General features: G+C 42.5%; 2 protein-coding genes across 3 annotated transcripts in view; one reads left to right on the forward strand and one right to left on the reverse strand.

Moving 5' to 3' along the window:
* Positions 1 to 11,232, forward strand: part of LOC126533426 (Golgi resident protein GCP60) — a 27,083-nt gene extending 15,851 nt beyond the window's left edge. Inside the window, exons 8-9 of the mRNA XM_050180588.3 lie at positions 735 to 921; positions 5,177 to 11,232. Of these exons, the coding sequence (XP_050036545.1) occupies positions 735 to 921; positions 5,177 to 5,415 (426 nt within the window). The 3' untranslated portion in view covers positions 5,416 to 11,232. The remainder of the gene's footprint in view (positions 1 to 734; positions 922 to 5,176) is intronic.
* Positions 11,196 to 16,849, reverse strand: Srp14 (signal recognition particle 14). Of its 2 annotated transcripts, none has more exons than XM_050180601.3 (5): positions 16,720 to 16,845; positions 16,450 to 16,522; positions 14,336 to 14,457; positions 14,221 to 14,253; positions 11,196 to 11,304 (listed from the first exon to the last, which is right to left on the reverse strand). In XM_050180601.3, exons 1-5 carry the CDS (start codon positions 16,741 to 16,743, stop codon positions 11,221 to 11,223), a joined length of 336 nt encoding a protein of 111 aa, XP_050036558.1. In that variant the 5' UTR covers positions 16,744 to 16,845; the 3' UTR covers positions 11,196 to 11,220. The 2 variants fall into 2 exon arrangements, with proteins under 2 accessions (XP_050036558.1, XP_054927884.1); XM_055071909.2 differs by lacking the exon at positions 11,196 to 11,304 and adding an exon at positions 11,311 to 13,413 and having other exon boundaries at positions 16,720 to 16,849.
* Positions 16,850 to 16,985: the final 136 nt, after the last annotated feature.

Consider the following 16,985-nt stretch of genomic DNA (forward strand, 5'->3'; position numbering starts at 1 on the left):
GCCTGTTTATTTAATAGCGAGCCTGTTTGTATAGTCGAACCCGGATATATAGAACTTGGGTATAGCAAATTATTGTGTATAACGAACAGCTGTAAAATCCCCTTAAAAGCTTTTGCGTAAGATTGTCATGTTATGTAATGGATTATTTATATATCGAACTATTTTGCGATATCCTACGAGTTCGATATATCCGGGTTCGACTTTATGTGTATCACCATTTACGGAATAATGGAACATAACATATTTGGGCAGTAGTGCTTATAGAGTCATCTCGTGACACCGAGTTGAACTAGAGCACACTGTCCATGTTCTGCTTAGCTGTTGGTGTATACAAAGGCATCAGTAGCAACAGTCATTAAAACACACTGTAAAATACCGAGTGTTGGCCCATATCACAATAAGCGCACACATCAAGTGCCCACGCCCCCCTATTTTAGATAAATCAGGGGTGTTTGGTCTCATATGTAGTAAGTATCCTTCCCCAAATTTTCCGCAATTGTCTCATAATTTTTAGTGGCTGCTTGCTCGGTATTTTATGGTACCTTCCTTCTTTTTATTTTTTTCTTCAGCAACAATGCTCGTAGCACACAAATATTTCTAATGCATTGTGGTTAGACAGAGGGTCACAAGATGTCCCTACCAGCACTGCTGCTGCCGTCTACATCTGCGTATTCTTACGGATTTCGTAAACAACCCATAAACGGGACAGGCTAAACTCTCTTGCTATGCTGCAGGTGGGTCATGGCGAAGTGGTGACCGTGCGTGTGCCGACGCATCCCAACGGCAACTGTCTCTTCTGGGAGTTCGCGACAGACAGCTATGACCTGGGCTTTGGCATCTACTTTGAATGGACTGCCGAACCAGGCAACCAGATGTCCGTGCACGTCAGCGAGAGTGAAGAAGAAGACGAGGAGGAAGAAGGTAAGTGGCTCCGATCTTTTTGAAGAGGACTCACTTTGTCACGTTGTTGTGATGGCGAAGAATGCAGCACTGACAAGATTGAGTTAAGAACCTCTTTATTGGGCAAACTTGTGCCCAGAAATACGAGCGAGCAGCACTCAAATTGCAATGATAGCAGCGAGCAGTTGTCGAACCTAAACTTGCTGGCCATCTGTGTCCACTATTTATACATGTACAGCTGTATATTCCAGAATCCAGAGCAATCGCTGGTGGTCGCGTACAGCACCAATCGTGTCTTGTGCGTGTTCCGATTGGACTAGGCTCTTGCGCTATAGAATCGGTGACAGTATTAAATAACTTATGGATTCAGTAGGGCACATCACACGCTGTATGATAATTGGGTAAAAGTGGTAATCTGGTGAAAAACGGTCACCGACAGAAAGCAAAAGCATTATCCTAAAGCATTATCTTGATGTTGCGATCAACATAAACATTAAATAAGTGAAAAATAAAATAGTAAAGCAAGTCGAAAGTGTGCACTGAAGCACAGAATTCTTCCAGGCAACTAAATCGTGACTTCAACCTGAACAAGTGCAACAAAAGTGCCCCAAGGCTTGATAGGTACAGTCAGTGGCGTAGCAACAGGGGGGGCCGGGGGCCCCGGGTGCAAGGGGCCAGAAGGGGGGGTGGGGGGTGTCATATACGTCTGAACACACCCGTCTTTCCGCCGGCTACACCCGGGGGGGGGGGGGGGGGGGAGGTGACAGAAGACCTATGGGCCCCGGGTGCTAGACGACCTAGCTGCGCCACTGGGTACAGTTTTTCGATGTCATGTATCCTTAAGCACTAAGGCATTCTAGTAGGAGAGATTTCAAAATTAAATATGAAATTAATGGCCCAATGCCCCTGAAGGTAAAGTGTGAAATATAGTGCACATGTAAAGAAACAGAATTAATAAAAGTATGTCAAAATATGTACTTTCCAAGCTGCATGGTAGGCCGGAGTGATGCTAATAATGCATAGATATATGCCAACTAGGTGTTACATCAAGTTATATGGTGGAGTCAAGTACATCACAACATAAAGATAACTTAATCAAAAGTGGTGCAGGAAAGGCAATAAAGTGGTGGTAACATTTAATTGCTCTACAAAAATATGTAAACAACGGTTGTTTGAACAGGATGAAAGAAAAAGGAAGGTTTTCAGTTCCACCTGAAGCGTGAAGTAGTGGTGGAGATGGTTAACTGCATTATTACATTTACAGTTTGTACTTCTAACATAGTAGTAGTATTTTCAGAAGGCATTCACAGTGGCACACAAGCTACTTTCCTCAAAGAACAACGGCTTCTACTTATCCTGTCTTTGACCACTGCTGGCTCTACTTTTTGCATTGGTGCTGACTGGTTATCTCGTATGCAAAGCAACCACGACCTCATCATAGAATGCTACCACATGGTGCTCCCACTTCACAAGTGTCCTGGAGGCACAGTTTGGGCTCTGGTTTCTGCAAGTTTGAGGTCCTAGATTCGATAGTGGCAGGTGCTTTCTTTTCTTTTTAAATATTTTGTTAGTGTTTTGCTTTATTGTTGACATAAAGACATGATGATAGTCATTACCATGGGGCTACCATAACAATATCAAGCTGCTCTGAATGAAGCTGGAAAGTCACTGCAAAGGGGCTTCCAGCTGCAACCCCACTAATACGGTAGCCATTCTGGCAGGCAAAATGAATCCAGCCACTATGTCATAAGTGCATTGTGTTTTCTTGTGTGTGCCCATTGCACCAACACAGATTTAGTTTGTTGAGCATGGGGCAAAACTACAGTAGAACCCTGTTAGTACTTTTTTTAGGGGACCATGAAAAGAGAATGTATGATCCAGGAAAACCTAAAAGCTTGTGACAGGAAAAAAGAAAGCTTCACTCACACAAAATTTTCTTTGATATCGAATAGAAAGCTAACAAAGTATTAAAAACCTGCTATAAATAAAGCTCGTTATTGCTGCATGATGGTTAGGTTGAATGTTAAAAACTTTTCTTTTGCATTCACAACTGTTTGTGATTTCCATCAGCGCTGGATTTGAATGTTTGTTTGAATCAGCTTTTTTTTTTTTTTTTGCAATGGCAGCTTCTTTTCAGTTTTTGCTCAGCCATGTATATCGAAGTAACTGTGCAAGGTACTGCCATAAGCCGCAATAGTGACTGACAACGTGGGTGTGGGGGCAGTTGTTTGTGCAGTTGTTGTTTTGTTTTTGACGTCTTGAGCCATATTGAAATTGGTGTCAATGGCTGACGCTATCGCACAATGTGATTATACATACGTGACGTAGGCTTCTATTTGCGACATAGCATTCTCAAGTTCCTGCTCCTCTTGCACTGTGAATCGACCTTTTTTTGGCAACATGCGCCACTCAACATATGTATCGTCAATAGACGATGCTGCAATTGGTAGTGCAGCTTTTGGATGTAACAAACGATGCAGGGAAACATGATAAATGGGAAGCTAATGTATACATCCCTATGGGAACCAAACTGGACCACCGTTTGAAAGCGTAGGAGCTGGTAGAGAGCAACAAACAGGAACAAGTGGTGGAACTGCTGCTACATTTGCTCCAAACTGCTACAAAGAGCAAATCTTGCTACATGTTGCTGCAAAAGCCTCACTTTGGCAGCGATCACTCCATGCCTGATCCCGAGAGTCCTGTTGTGCGTCTGGTGGTAATAATCAAGAAGGCAAAACCAGAACTTGCACATACTTCCATTGCTTCATTATAGCCTATGTGTGGTGGCAGTGCATCAGCATTTTCAGTTACGAATCTGCATCCACATGTTGATTCATGAGAACAACAAAGAGGGGTCCATCATGCCTGGCCTTGTAAGTGTGGCGGTTCAACTAAGCCACACTTCTCAGAGCAGCAAAAGGTCAGCCACAAGCAACAGCAGCAGTGACTAAATGTGGAGGCATCAGTAGAGAGCACAAAATGCAAATCAAACTCGAGCGATTCTGATTTGCTTGGAAAAAAAAGGCAAATGAAGAAAATCTTCAGGATGAAATCAAATGAACAAAAGAGGTGCTGAACTAATTTTCATAGGGATGAAAAAATGCATGTTGTAATGTTGTATGCAGAATGAAATTCCACTTTCTGTACATCTGGTAATCTGTCATTTCTGTATTGCCACCGTCTTGTAAGCTGCTTGCTAACTGGTGAAGTTCATAAGTTCGTAACTCATGACATGGCACCTTTAAGAGGAAGCTTTAGCTCGTGCCCAACTCCGACGCGGCCTATTCAAATACATGTAAAACGCAAAAACGTTTTTCTGAGATAACCCCTGGACCAATTTTAATGAAATTTGTTGCATTTGAGAGACAAAGTTAAATTCTAGTGTCTGTTGGAAGCATAATTTCAATTTAGGGCTTGAATATTGTTAAAATGATTTTCAGATATTCGACCATTTGAAAAAAATAGAAGCGCGAAGTTTACAAATTCATAGCTTTGCATCAAGAACAGATATCGCGGTTCTGTAAACGGCATCCATTAGATCATTCAAAGCGGACAAATTCGATATGTCGTTTTACATCTTACGCGAATTTGTTGCATTGGTTACAAGGGTTCTGCAAAAGCAGTATTTCCATATTACAAAATTTTTTGGGATTCATGTGTAATATATCAATTTTGTCCGCTTTAGACCTACTATCAGATGCAATTCACAGAATTGTATTATCATTTTTAGTTGTTGAGTTACAGAGTTGTAAACTTGATAGCTTCGTTTTTAAAAATGTTTTATTTTTGCCAATTCTTTATAAAAAATTGAGCACCTAAATCGAAAATTTGAAACCAACAGTCACTAGATTTAATATTTTTCTTTTAAATGCAACAAGCCTCACCAAATTTGGTGCAGTGGTTGCCGAGAAAAATGAATTCTCCTTTTACATGTATTTAGATAGGAGCACCCGAGCTAAAGCTTCCTCTTAATTAATGCTTGTTTTAGAATTCTTTCCTAGGTGCAAGTTAGTGCAATTTTTAAGAGTTGCAGAGCTTGTCTTATATTGAATTTGTTTTTTATCATTTACTTTTTCAACATGCCTTGTTACAAAAGCCAAAGTCAAAGGAAAATCTTTGTTGCAAGAGGTGCTACAAGAATCCTGTTCCACTAATGAGGAAGGTATCAACAAGCTTCTGCCGTATATGTGATGTTTAAGTTCACCTGTGCATTTCTAATGGCATGCGCATGCTTGGAGCAAATCTGAGGCACTGATTCGCGCCCTCCATGTTGCAGAGGAGCGCTCTGCAGAAAGCGGAGACGTGGAGAAAGGCTCGCAGGGGGACCCCCATGGCTTGACCCACCAGTCCTCGATGAGCCTGGTGATTCCGGTGTTTCGCCGAGACTGTCACGAGGAGGTGTACGCCGGCAGCCACTTGTACCCCGGCCAGGGTGTCTACCTCCTCAAGTTCGACAACTCCTACTCCCTATGGCGCTCAAAAACCCTCTACTACCGCGTTTACTACACTCGATGAGCCCCCTCGCGCTGGCAGCCCACCACAAAGACGCAACCGTTGCCAAGTGCCCGTGCCGACAACCTGGGCAGCGTAATGAGCTCCAGAAATGTTTCAGCTGCATTTTTTTTTTTTCGTTTCCTCCCCTCCTGTTTCATCTTGATGACAGAAATGGCATTGGAGGACTGTTTATAACACCCCACCACCATCTGTATATCACCCGAAAGAAGCAAACGCTGAAACGTTAACGAATGTTGCCTGTACAGGGCTTGCTGATTGCATACAAATTCAGGATTTCGAAATCTGTTTTGGCTGACAGGGCAGGGTGAACTGGACTAGAAGAGCTTTTATCTCATGGCACAAAGCAAAACAGTGTCAGATACGATTTATTCCACAGCCATGCGACTTGGTTCGGCACTACTGGCCACAATAGAAAGGAAAAATTGATTTTGCCAGCGATGGCCTAGCTACAAGATGGAGAAAGTTTGAGCTTGAGCTAATCGAGATTGAGCTAATAAACACCCAAAGCATGACAAAAGTTTATGCACAGAAAGATTGTACATTATCTTTTCTTGAAAGCTTTATTCTGCCAAAGAGAGACTCGTGGAAGGGCGAAATTTCAAATAAATGTGCTAGGGTTGGTCAAGAAGCTTTGTTTCTAGTTGACATAGTGCTTCTGTTTTCACTGACATGCCTTGGGGAAAGCTTTATTTTTTTTTGTGGAAGGATGGTTAAGTAGTCAAGTTGCTAGTGATCCAGTATAAGTGAAGTGCAAACAGATGACAACTAAGAATGCAAGACAAGCGTTGATCCTGCATATCTTCCTAGTTGTGCATTTGGATGCTTTTTATTTTCTGTCATGCTTCACTGAGGTATAGTGCCTCCAACAACATAACAGCCCTGTGGGTAAGAGCAATGACTCGTGGCTGATGCTTCTCATCTGTGTTTCCACTGTTGTGCCAAGAGTCATGCAGCTTTGGATGTCATGGTAGTAAACGTAATTGTGCCGCCTGGTGTGTGTGCAAATCAGGACAGTCCAGTTCTGCCACAGCCCAGCCTAATCCGGTGCTTGTCTACACTTCATTTATATTTCATTTAACTAATCAAAAAAGGTTCTCATTGACGAAGAAAATCGAAGGCAACGTTTCTTCGTCTTGAGTCTTGCACCTAGCCTCGATATGTGACGTCACGTGTTCCAAAGCCACTTGAACCGAAAAAGTGGTGCCTCTTCTGCCTGGCAGCTTATATGCCACACTTTCACCATGTGCCACTTCACCTTCCTGCTCATGTGGTGCCAGCAACACAACCATCCGTTCCGTACTGCATAGTTCATGCCAGGAGCTATATAGTTGCCAGTGGTCACTTTCTGATACTTTTGCGTGTCATGGCATCTAGCGCAATGCCTCTTTAGGACATTGAACATTCTGCCCAATAGCTGAGCTAACCAACATTCATTCACTGTAGGCAAAACTGTTGGGCCTCTAAATAATTAATGACCGGATATGATGTAAATCTCAAATGTTGATATGTAACAAACAATTATCGGATGTAACTAAGGTACCTTTAGTGTCAAATGTGACCTTGTTGATAACGGGGTTTGACTAGGTATCTTAAAAGTGACAGATCCAGATTATGACCCCCCCCCCCCCCCCAGAAAAATAAAAAAATAAAAATTGTATGCCAGCACATCCCAGCAAGCATACGTGCACGAACCCCAATAATAGTGCACAAAGTATGTGATTAAGGGGTAAGGTGGGGAACATTAAGGGTCCTTTGGCGGTGTAGCACAAAAGCACTGCTTTGTGTGGTTTTAAAAGTGTGCGCACTGAATTCCTGCAATCTCGTTGCCGCAGAGAGCTTGATTGTGAGCATAAGTTTGGTGCCATAAGCGGCTGTGGGCAAACCATGTGCATACTTCCCACCATTATGCAGTAGTATACAAAGAGATATCATGTTATGGTTTTTCTGTGACAGGTTCATTACTGACAATTAAAAAGCCATCAGCCGGTCCTTTTTGATATTCTCTTGTAGTATGCACACTTGTGCCGTTAGGGGGGTGACGATGCACAATGGTATGTTTATTTTGCCGCATTTTTTTATGGTGCTCCCTGTTGCCCGCATTCCCCAGTTTGTGTGCTAGTGCGTTTCGCACTAGTGTATGTGTGCATTTCTCTTTTATCCCTTGTCATTACATCTGGAGTAGCAAGCCCAGCCTGTAGCTAGGCTAACCTTCTGCAGTTGTCATTGAATTAATCTCACTCTCGTGTGCGAGCTTTGCGACATGCTGATCGATGTACAGTTTGCTTGTGATACATTTTTGGAATAGGCAGGTTTTTCAGACAATGGGATAGGATATGTGTGTGAATAATGCAGTGTTGAGTGTTTAGAGGCTATTGGCCAAGGCTAGCAGTCTGGGATGATGCAGCAACGGGCTCACAAGGCTAAAAATGTTAAATATGGCATCTTTTCGTTCGCTTCTGTGTGTGTATGGGGTCCCCTCCTCTATAATTCACTGCTGATTAGACAATTGGAGAAAAAAGAAATCCTGAACATAATTTCGTAGGCCTCTCTCAGAAGGAATAACTTATGGCAGAAAGTTCTTTCGGTTTCTTCTCACAGGTGTAGAATGAAATAGGAGATATAGCAGCTGAGATATTGTTAAATCCAAGGCAAGTGTAAGGGTAAACGCTGAAACTGTATATATCGCATCAAGTTCTTCATGTGTAGATGTATTGTGTCTGCAAAATTAACATTGGCTGTGGCTTGGATGCTGCAGCCATTTCCTTGCTGCTTTGTGTACTGTTAAAATTTATGCTAGCAAGCCTTTTTTCTTTTGTTCAGCCATCATACAAAGGCAGACAGTGGTGCTTCACAGGGCAGAGAGTAGAGCGAATGTTGTCGTTTCTTGGAAACCCAATTTCGGTTATGTACACACTGCGTAATTTGTTTATATACACACTACTACATTGTGCTAAACATTGTGTATATAGGAGTACTATCTGGTATGCATGATTCTTCTAGCTAAAGTGCTTGCTCATTTGCACTTGAAATTTCATGCACTGGTAGCATTTCACAGTGCATGAATTTTAATGCTGTGTTCGGGAGCACTGCTTGCCGGCTTAGTTCGGAATAAATTCTAAGTACACGTTCTCTTGTGGCCATGCCAGACCGGAAACATAAAATGCAGGGGAAATGGAATGTTGGCGCCAAATGTCGCTGTGAACGAAACAAAGAGCGCCATGTTTCTAATAAACAGCGTCACTGCAAAATAGACAGTTGTCTGTCTGCCATCACCACTGATGAGGTGTACTTTATTAGCGCTGCATGAAACAGGCAAGTAATGCACCCAAACGTGGCAGCAAACTGCATGCACTGTGACACGAAACCAGTAGTTTAGCCGAAAGGTTAATGCATACACAGTGCTCCTGTTCATCCAACATTTGGTACACGAGATGCTGAACGTGCACTTCACATTTGTGGAGAGTGAAATGGTAATTAGGGCACGCTGCACACTTCATGTAACTGTAGTTCTCCGATTGTAGGGAGGGTGGTAGGGTTTAATCAACCTATCAACAAGGGAGCAACAAAACTGAACTTCACTTCGATGCATTGATCTACCATATCGCATGTGATCAGAGCAGCAAGTTCCCTAAAACGTTGAAGGTGCTGATTGGAAATGCTGTTTACTTTGTGTTGCTCATAGTGCAATCATAGATATACTTTTGTTGTTGTTGTTGTTGTGCTCAGGAGAGAGAGGCACCTTGCGTATAGCAACAATTGCCAGACCTTTGTGGTTTATAGTCGATCACCACTGTGTCTGGACACCAGAATGTGGGGACTAATAGCACGTGCCCTGCAACTGGTATGATTAAGGAACTCTGCTTGTAGTGGCAAGTACGTGCTACGAGAACGTAAGCCTTGCACATGAACTCAAAACGCTGAGGGAGTTTAAATTGAGGGAATTTAAGGACTTTTTAGCCGCAACAAAAATTTTTCAGGACTAGTGAAACATTACTTTAGATTGTTTAAAAACTATTGCTAGCAACCAACTTGTTCTTGTTAACTACAAATGATTGCTAAACAAAAATGTGAAAAGAAAGGTTACCTAGAAAACTGCTAGAAAGTTGCTATATTGTATGGGATCAACTGGATTTTCGAATTTGGCATACATTTTGTCTAAAATAAAGGGCCCCTTACCACTTCTAGCAGTGCACTGATCATGCCATGATGACTGTGTCTGAAGTATTGCACCGATATACGCCACGAAACCAGCCTGTGCATTCTTCATCGCAAAGGGACCACTTGCACCGTCAAGGAGATGTCGAACAGATAGTGCCTGCAGCACACAAATAGCCACAGCAGGGCGACCATATCGAAAAAACCCCTACGTTATAACCCCCTATAATCGTATGGGGCAAGTTCGATATGATTATACAAAAATTTAAACCCATGTGTTCCCATGGGAACATTGGTTTCTATGTGAGATCCCCAAACGTTCATATACTGGATATTGAAAACATACGAGACAGGCTCCATATGACATATGGGAACATAGGGGTTTTCGTAGAATTGCCATTTGTTCATGTGGTATTACTGGATACGGGGCATATAATTTTTTTTTTTGTTCTGATAGGGAACAGCTCGGGGATTCCTGTGAAACACAGAGCAGACGTAAACGCATCTGCAAATATATATGCTGCACAGTAAAAAGGGAGGAAAGACAAGAATAATGTCAGAAGTGGGCCCTCGACTTAAATATGGGAGGCAGGAAAGGAACACCGCTTGTGGCCCCGGTAGGGGCATTGAGAGAGAACCTATGCTGCAGGGAGGGTAGCCCGACGACTCATACCATTGCTTTTGCTGTGTCATTTGTTTCCATCTCAGATACCACTAAGGATTAACTTGCACTCAAACCACACGGCTGTCGCATACGTACAGTTGTGCGAAAAATTGCATGTCGCATACAGATGCACAAATTTTGGTTTACGCTAATTGTGCAGACCCAGTGTACACTGAAATTTGTGCACCTCTGTGTGAAAGACCACACAGTCATGTGAAAGCGGAAGTCTGCCCTAAATTCTTATTAAATATTCTTGCAGTAGAATACTCCTGAGGTGATGCTTTAAAACGGTTAGTGTTTAACTGAAATTTTTAACGAGGCCTGGTGAGGGGCCCTTTAGGGACAAATGTCCAAAAAAGTCCTCCAAGTGTTGCAAAATATACAGAATACAAGGATTGTAAAACACTTCACTGTGTAATGACTTTCAAGGTGTTATTCTGAATATGGTGTCCTATATTCAAGGGTTTCGAGGACTGCTTGAAACCCCTCAAGTTCTTGCGCTTGGGCAACACTGAGCCAGTTCATCATTGCAAAAGCACATTTTTTTTTCTTTCTCTCAGTGCATTTTCTTTCGTTGTGTATATATACTAAACTCTAGCTCACCTTTGACGTTGCAATTGCCCAAAGACGCTGGCACAAAGCGTGACTTGTACAAGTACTGTTGAAATTTTTATTCCATGATCACGGGTCAGTTCTCTTGGAAAGCCCGCAGGTTGAATATGCAAAATACAGAAACTGGGTCTCAACTACTCCCAGCATTGCTTGGTTTACTAAGCGGTCGCATACCAGCTTGCGTGCCCAGTAATATTGTACGACGTAAGCACAGCATGAGTAAGTTATTACGAAATGATTTTGTATGCCTGGATGGTTTTGTGTGGTTTCAGAAATATGCTAGCCTGCATGATTGGTGCAGGTTTTACTAAACTAATGAGAGTGATACAGAATGACAGTTTTGCTCTCGTCTTGTACAAAAAAAATAAATAGCTTTACTGAGTGGCTTTGGCAGTGCTCTTCTTCTTGTCCTTCTTCTTGAGTCCATCAATGTTTCCTTTGAGAAGGTTGGCGTATGCCTGCAGGAAAACATTTCAACTGTGCACAGATTCTCATGCCGCACTTGACACTTAACATGGTAAAATCGACTTTCATAAAATTGATCGAATTATCTGGTGGGCCAAATTCAATATACTGTGTGTAAAACATGTTGGAACACAACCACTGCTTCGTTTTGGGGTATTTGCTCGATTCTTGGCTGCAAATTGGGAGTTTTAACGTGTCTCCGATGCATTCACTGTCCCCTAAGTGCCACCACCAGCTGAGACATGGATGAACAGTGAATCGCACAAGCAAGAGCATTGACAACAGTGCTCGTGTGTGCGATATAAGGTTTGTCTCAACAAGTGCGTTGACTTTAGAATGATCCTACCCACATCAATACCTCCTGAACCGTCCAGACAGGCGCTGCCACTGTCGGGGTTATTATTAGGGTCAGGTGCATGCACGATGACCAGTCATGTGGCGAAGGCTAATTTCATGACCGAAGTAACAAATTTGGATCTGTAGAAATGAATGGGTGCAGGCCAGCATTTTCACTCGGGATCGAATTAACTGATAACTGGGGCCAAATTCACAAAAGTATAGTTATCTTGCGGAACAAACTGGCGCATATCGACAGGTTCGGCCAGTGTTAAATGTTTTACACAGGGACAACGGTAAAGAGAACACCGCTGAATAATTAACAACTGAATTTTATTAAAGGGATGCAGGTAATGCCGCCTCTTGCTAGGGTCGATCTCCTGTTATTGTTTCGAACTTTTAATATTTCAGTCCGAGAAGAACTAACATAAAAAATATGCACTGTGGGTGTTTTTTTCCATCACATTTGTTTGTGGGTTGCCGTTCTCAAAATTCCGAGGAATAACTTTGTAAAGAATGAAAGACAACATATCAGCAACTTTGGTGGTAGAAGAGTGGTTGGGTATGCGTGGTTTGGAATTTGGTTCAAAATTCCTTTTGCCGAAGCGACGTCTGACACTGGACGCCATCACTGGATTTTCTGCGCCATCTAAACGACATTCTTATCCGAGGCTTGTCCACACGAACACACTATTCTTGGATAACGCGAACAACGACACGCCAAGAAAGGCAGGAGTTGCATTTCTTGAGGCCGTGGCTATGCACAAGAATGTCTTTCTCATGGTTGGGGGCAGCACAAGGGACGAAGAAAATAGCGAGACTTTGTTGTTGTGCTTTCTCCGTCTTCATCTTTTGCACTGCCCCTAACCATGTATCTACGCCATCTTGCCCAATGCTCTGCTCTTAATATATTTCTTCGGTGTGTACAAGCCTTAAAGAGGAATATAATTTAAATGCACACTTTTAGTTTTCCTGTTTTATAGGCTCTTTCTTTTGCATTGCTTAAGTTTCTGCATCCCTTCAACAAAAATTAAGTTATTAGCAGTGTTCTCGTTTTCTTTCTGTCAGTACAGTTTGCATGCTGCCTTTCATCAGCACACAACAATAATGCAAGCACAGGCATTCACAGGTTGGGTTGGGAACAACTTTCCAACCCAACAACTGTGTTCAGGACCACACCATATATCTTCAAGAAATGTTGATGGAGGAAAACAGACACTGTAACCAATCAAACGCCACGAAGAAGACGGAAGCTAGAGGTAGACAACCTGACTGTTTACAGTTCATATCATCAACCATCGGTAGTAATTTAGGGAACCGCATTCGTTTTTGACTTACTACTCAATTTAGCCAGAGTGATTGCAACATCTTCAGAGTTGCATTTTGTGGAACTGCGCCCTACAGTATGGATTTTTCGGTCTCTGGTTCGGTGGGCTCCCAATATTTTTGTCGTTTGGTTAGCTAGAAAATGCGGCGACATTTTGGGTTCTGCTGGGTATATTATCACCTGTTCTGAAATTGTGAAACTGAGGGTTGTGTGTATGTTGATGTGTATAAATCGGCATGTGCGCTACCGATCCACGCTATCAAAGGGATAGCTTCTGCTGGTCACCCTGTGCTTGCTGTTTACGACACCAGAGGAACAGCACTCTTGTTGCCATGAGTGACCGCGTTCAACTTATCTGCTGTGCCTGCCACGGTAGCTCAGTGGCTATGACGTTGCACTGCCAAGTATGAGGTTGCAGGTTTGATCCCAACCGCTGAATCTGCATTTCAATGGGGGATAAACGCAAAAATCTTGTACGCTTAGGTGTACGTTGAAGACATCCGGTGGTGGAAAATTAATCCACCGTATCCTTTTACGGTGTGCCTCGTAATGAGAATACGGTTTTTGTCATGTAAAAACACCATAATTAAAGGTGTTAGCAGCAACATAATTTTTTAAGCAACTTTTTGTTTTGCATTTTCTGGTAAAGATAACTGAGATGCAAGATCACATCACAAGCAGGTGTTTGCCAGGCTGCCCTATTTAGTTTTTTTGTTGCTTAATTAAAATTATTTGCCTTGTTATGCAAGCTGAACTATCTTACATGTTGATTAGGAGGTGTAGGGAAGCATACACCATACACTTTCTGGTAACAGTCGTACAATGTGAAGCTGCCCCTTAACTTTACTAAAAACTGCCAACAGACAGCAACAATGCCACTGGTAGTGATAACCAAGTTTACAAGCTGATCAATGCAGTTTTAGGAGTACCTTACTATCACATGTTATGCTCCTAGTAATAAATTTTAAATGCACCCACGTCCCGCGTCTCGCCTCAAATTACAAATGAAATTCATGTTTTCTTTTTCACTGAGGTTCAAACTGTCACCCAAGACTTCACCTTTGCTAAATCAAGCCACCACAGCAAAAACGTGTAGACAACAGCACCTCATTTTTCTCTTTACTTAATGGTTTAAAAGCTTTGCTCATTTTAGCTTAGAACTTTTTTTTTGACACTGCTTGAAGATGAAGGTAGTTTGAGTGCACAAGGCAGTAAAAAGGTCAGTGGGCAGTAATTGTGTACGTACCAGTTGAAACCTGTTGACGTCCTTGGCGTTAATCTGAAAGCATAAATGTGCATTGTTGCCATTAAGCATCGGCAAGACTAGTATCAGTGTTAACTATGTACTATGGCCTGCTCACCACTGTGCTGATTTTGTTTGGCCCAGCATGCGCTCTGAGTAGGCACTTGTACTCTGCTGGTGGCTGGATTGGATTGGCAGCGAGCTTCTCTTGCCGTGGCTTTGGCTTGGTTCTGCCATCATCTGCGCAAGTTCCACATGGTACTTGTGTTACAAAGTTCATACACCTGTCGGCAAAATCAATAATAACAATATGTGCCGCAAAAAACCCAGAGTTTCCTGGCTTCCTTGGGCTGTATGCAGCACCGACTGTACAGTAGTTGACAGGCTAGATTAGAAGCCAGTTCTATAGACCATTTTGCAGTTTACAAACGGACCCTGGAAACTTTCCGGATTTGCCCACCGAAAGAGCCTGCTCAATAAAAAGATGTTGGCGAGCCGTTGTATTGAGCCAGCACAGAAAACCAGGAGATTTTCATCACTTTGCCTCTCCAGTTAATGGCAATTTGGCAAGTCAATTTTGTCTGAAGTTAAATGAAAAATTATACATTTTTGCACTTCAGGCACATGGTACATTACTTTTATTTGAAAATGCCAAAGGCGATTTCCCGTATGTTAAACAAACCTGAAAACACTTCTTTATTTTTTTTGGCATAGTAGATTGATAGGTCATGCACTGGGAATTTCTGTGGGGCACTCGCTCCCTTCTGCCATGGTGTTCACAAAACCGTTTATACTACTAGTCTTCTTCAGCACGAAGCCCAGGAAGCTGCTGACACAATCAAGGTAACTCGGCTTCATGACAACACGCTTTCGGAGCTTCGATTGTGTTAGGCTGCCAATGTGGCAGTCCTCTGCTTATGTAGAGTCAATGCACTGCTTTTTAAGCCGCCATTCAAAATTTGTCTTTTTCTAGTCCATGTCCTGGGTTTGTGCTGCTTGTTATATTGTCATACAAACAAGTCTAACTAACAACAGTTACACACTGTCATGACAAAGTCACATCCAACGTGAAAATGCCTTTGTTACATCTTCCTGGTATCCATTATAAGCATGTACTTCTTACACGCTGATATTGACAAGAAACATTTTAGATTTAGTTCGTTATATGAAGTATATAACAAAGACCACCTGAGACAGTTTGTTTCTGCACTGTAGTTGCTTCCACCGGGAAGCTAGTGGTAATGTACATCTGAACCACCAGTTTCCTCTTTTCTGCCTGTCACATGATCCCCTCTGTCTCCAGAACCAAGAGAACAGCTCTTATCTCCGCTTTTTATTAAAGGCATGTTTTATTTCTAAACAAAGTTGGCACAAGATGTCTCTCTCAAGAAACAGCTTGGGTGCATGTGTCTAGCAACTAAGGCCAAAACGATAGTTTCATACATTGAGAACTAGCAAGTTTTGGCACTGCATCATTTACTGGAGGTATGACAGGTGAAAAATTGACCTTCTGTAACTTTGCATGGCTTTGCTAAGAAAGAAACCACCATGTGGTTCTCTGTTGTTTATTGTGGTTCAGCTGTACTGTGTGCTTGCTATAATTTTTTAAATTTTCCTTTTCTAGGGAAGCTAAGTGTTTCATATTACAGCCAATTTATACTGTGCAGCTACTTCTGGCACATAAATGTCTCCGCAAGTTTTAAGTTTTCATGTTGCTAGATCTAGCTCGCATTTTGGCATAAAACTTGCCATGAGTAATTTTGATATTTTTAAGCTTTTTAGTTGTAATCCTAGAGTTAGGAGTAACGTTTTGAACATAGTACAACGGTAGGGACTAGATGCTAAACGAAGTTGTTACAGCCATGCAGTGCGATTCGGTTAAAACAAAATTTCGAAGTTTGGACGAATCGGGCGTTATACAGGCGGCCTTAGGTCGAAGGTTGTCAAACTTCGTGCTCGCAACCCGTACGCGCAAGCACCACCACCGAGCTTCCGAGACTCTTACAGGTGGTTCATGACCGGCGGTACACAACTCGCGACACACATAGCGGCATCGTTGCGTCCTACGTGTTGGGGCTTCGAGATTACTGTACTATACAGTCCGGCCGGCACACTTTGATTTGTTGTTCTAAAACCCTATGTCACACATACAAGACGTCGTCATGCGACAATGCTCCGATGAAAACAATCAGCCGTTCGGTCCGGCGCGCTGACTCGGGTGGACCAACTTACATCTTTTCATGGTGATGTAGACGGAACCACTGCTTCTGTACTTTTGGAACAACTTCGTCAGTTCGCTTAGAAACTGCACACACAGAGAAATAGACAGGTCAAACACCGGCTACCGAAGGAAGGTTGCGACTGGCGCAACCTGCTAGCATGCATGCATTTCAACTCCTGATCAGACGCCTAGTTCTCAACATACTGCATGAAAGAAATTGTAGCATTTACGGTTACTCATATGTCTGCGATGGCGATAATTGAACGATTAAAAACACTAACCGATTCATTCTCGAGCAACACCATAGTGTACCAAGCACTAATCCAACCACAGCAGGCACAATCTGCACAACGAAGTAGCGGAAGACGCGTGAAGACCGAAAGCCCGAAAGGAGCGTCGTCAATGGGTAGGCGAGTGCTTATAGGGTCATCATCATCATCATTAGCACATGTCAAAACATATTTTTCTTTCATTTTTGATAAATCAAAAAAAGATTTGTACAACGAGTACGGTAAATTTTAATCCTTCAAACATTCGCTTCTGTGTC

The sequence above is a fragment of the Dermacentor andersoni genome, chromosome 7 (assembly GCF_023375885.2).
Source record: "Dermacentor andersoni chromosome 7, qqDerAnde1_hic_scaffold, whole genome shotgun sequence".
Lineage (NCBI taxonomy): Eukaryota > Metazoa > Arthropoda > Arachnida > Ixodida > Ixodidae > Dermacentor > Dermacentor andersoni.

Bases quoted from the DNA above. Each gene is read 5' to 3' on its own strand.
- Srp14 (XM_055071909.2), bottom strand. From the start codon at position 16,743: ATGGTGTTGCTCGAGAATGAATCG. The intron at 14,254-14,335 runs GTGAGCAGGCCA...TTATGCTTTCAG, and splicing joins CAAACAAAATCAGCACAGTG to ATTAACGCCAAGGACGTCAA. The intron at 13,414-14,220 runs GTACGTACACAA...ATTGAAATGCAG, and splicing joins ACGTCAACAGGTTTCAACTG to ATTCAGCGGTTGGGATCAAA.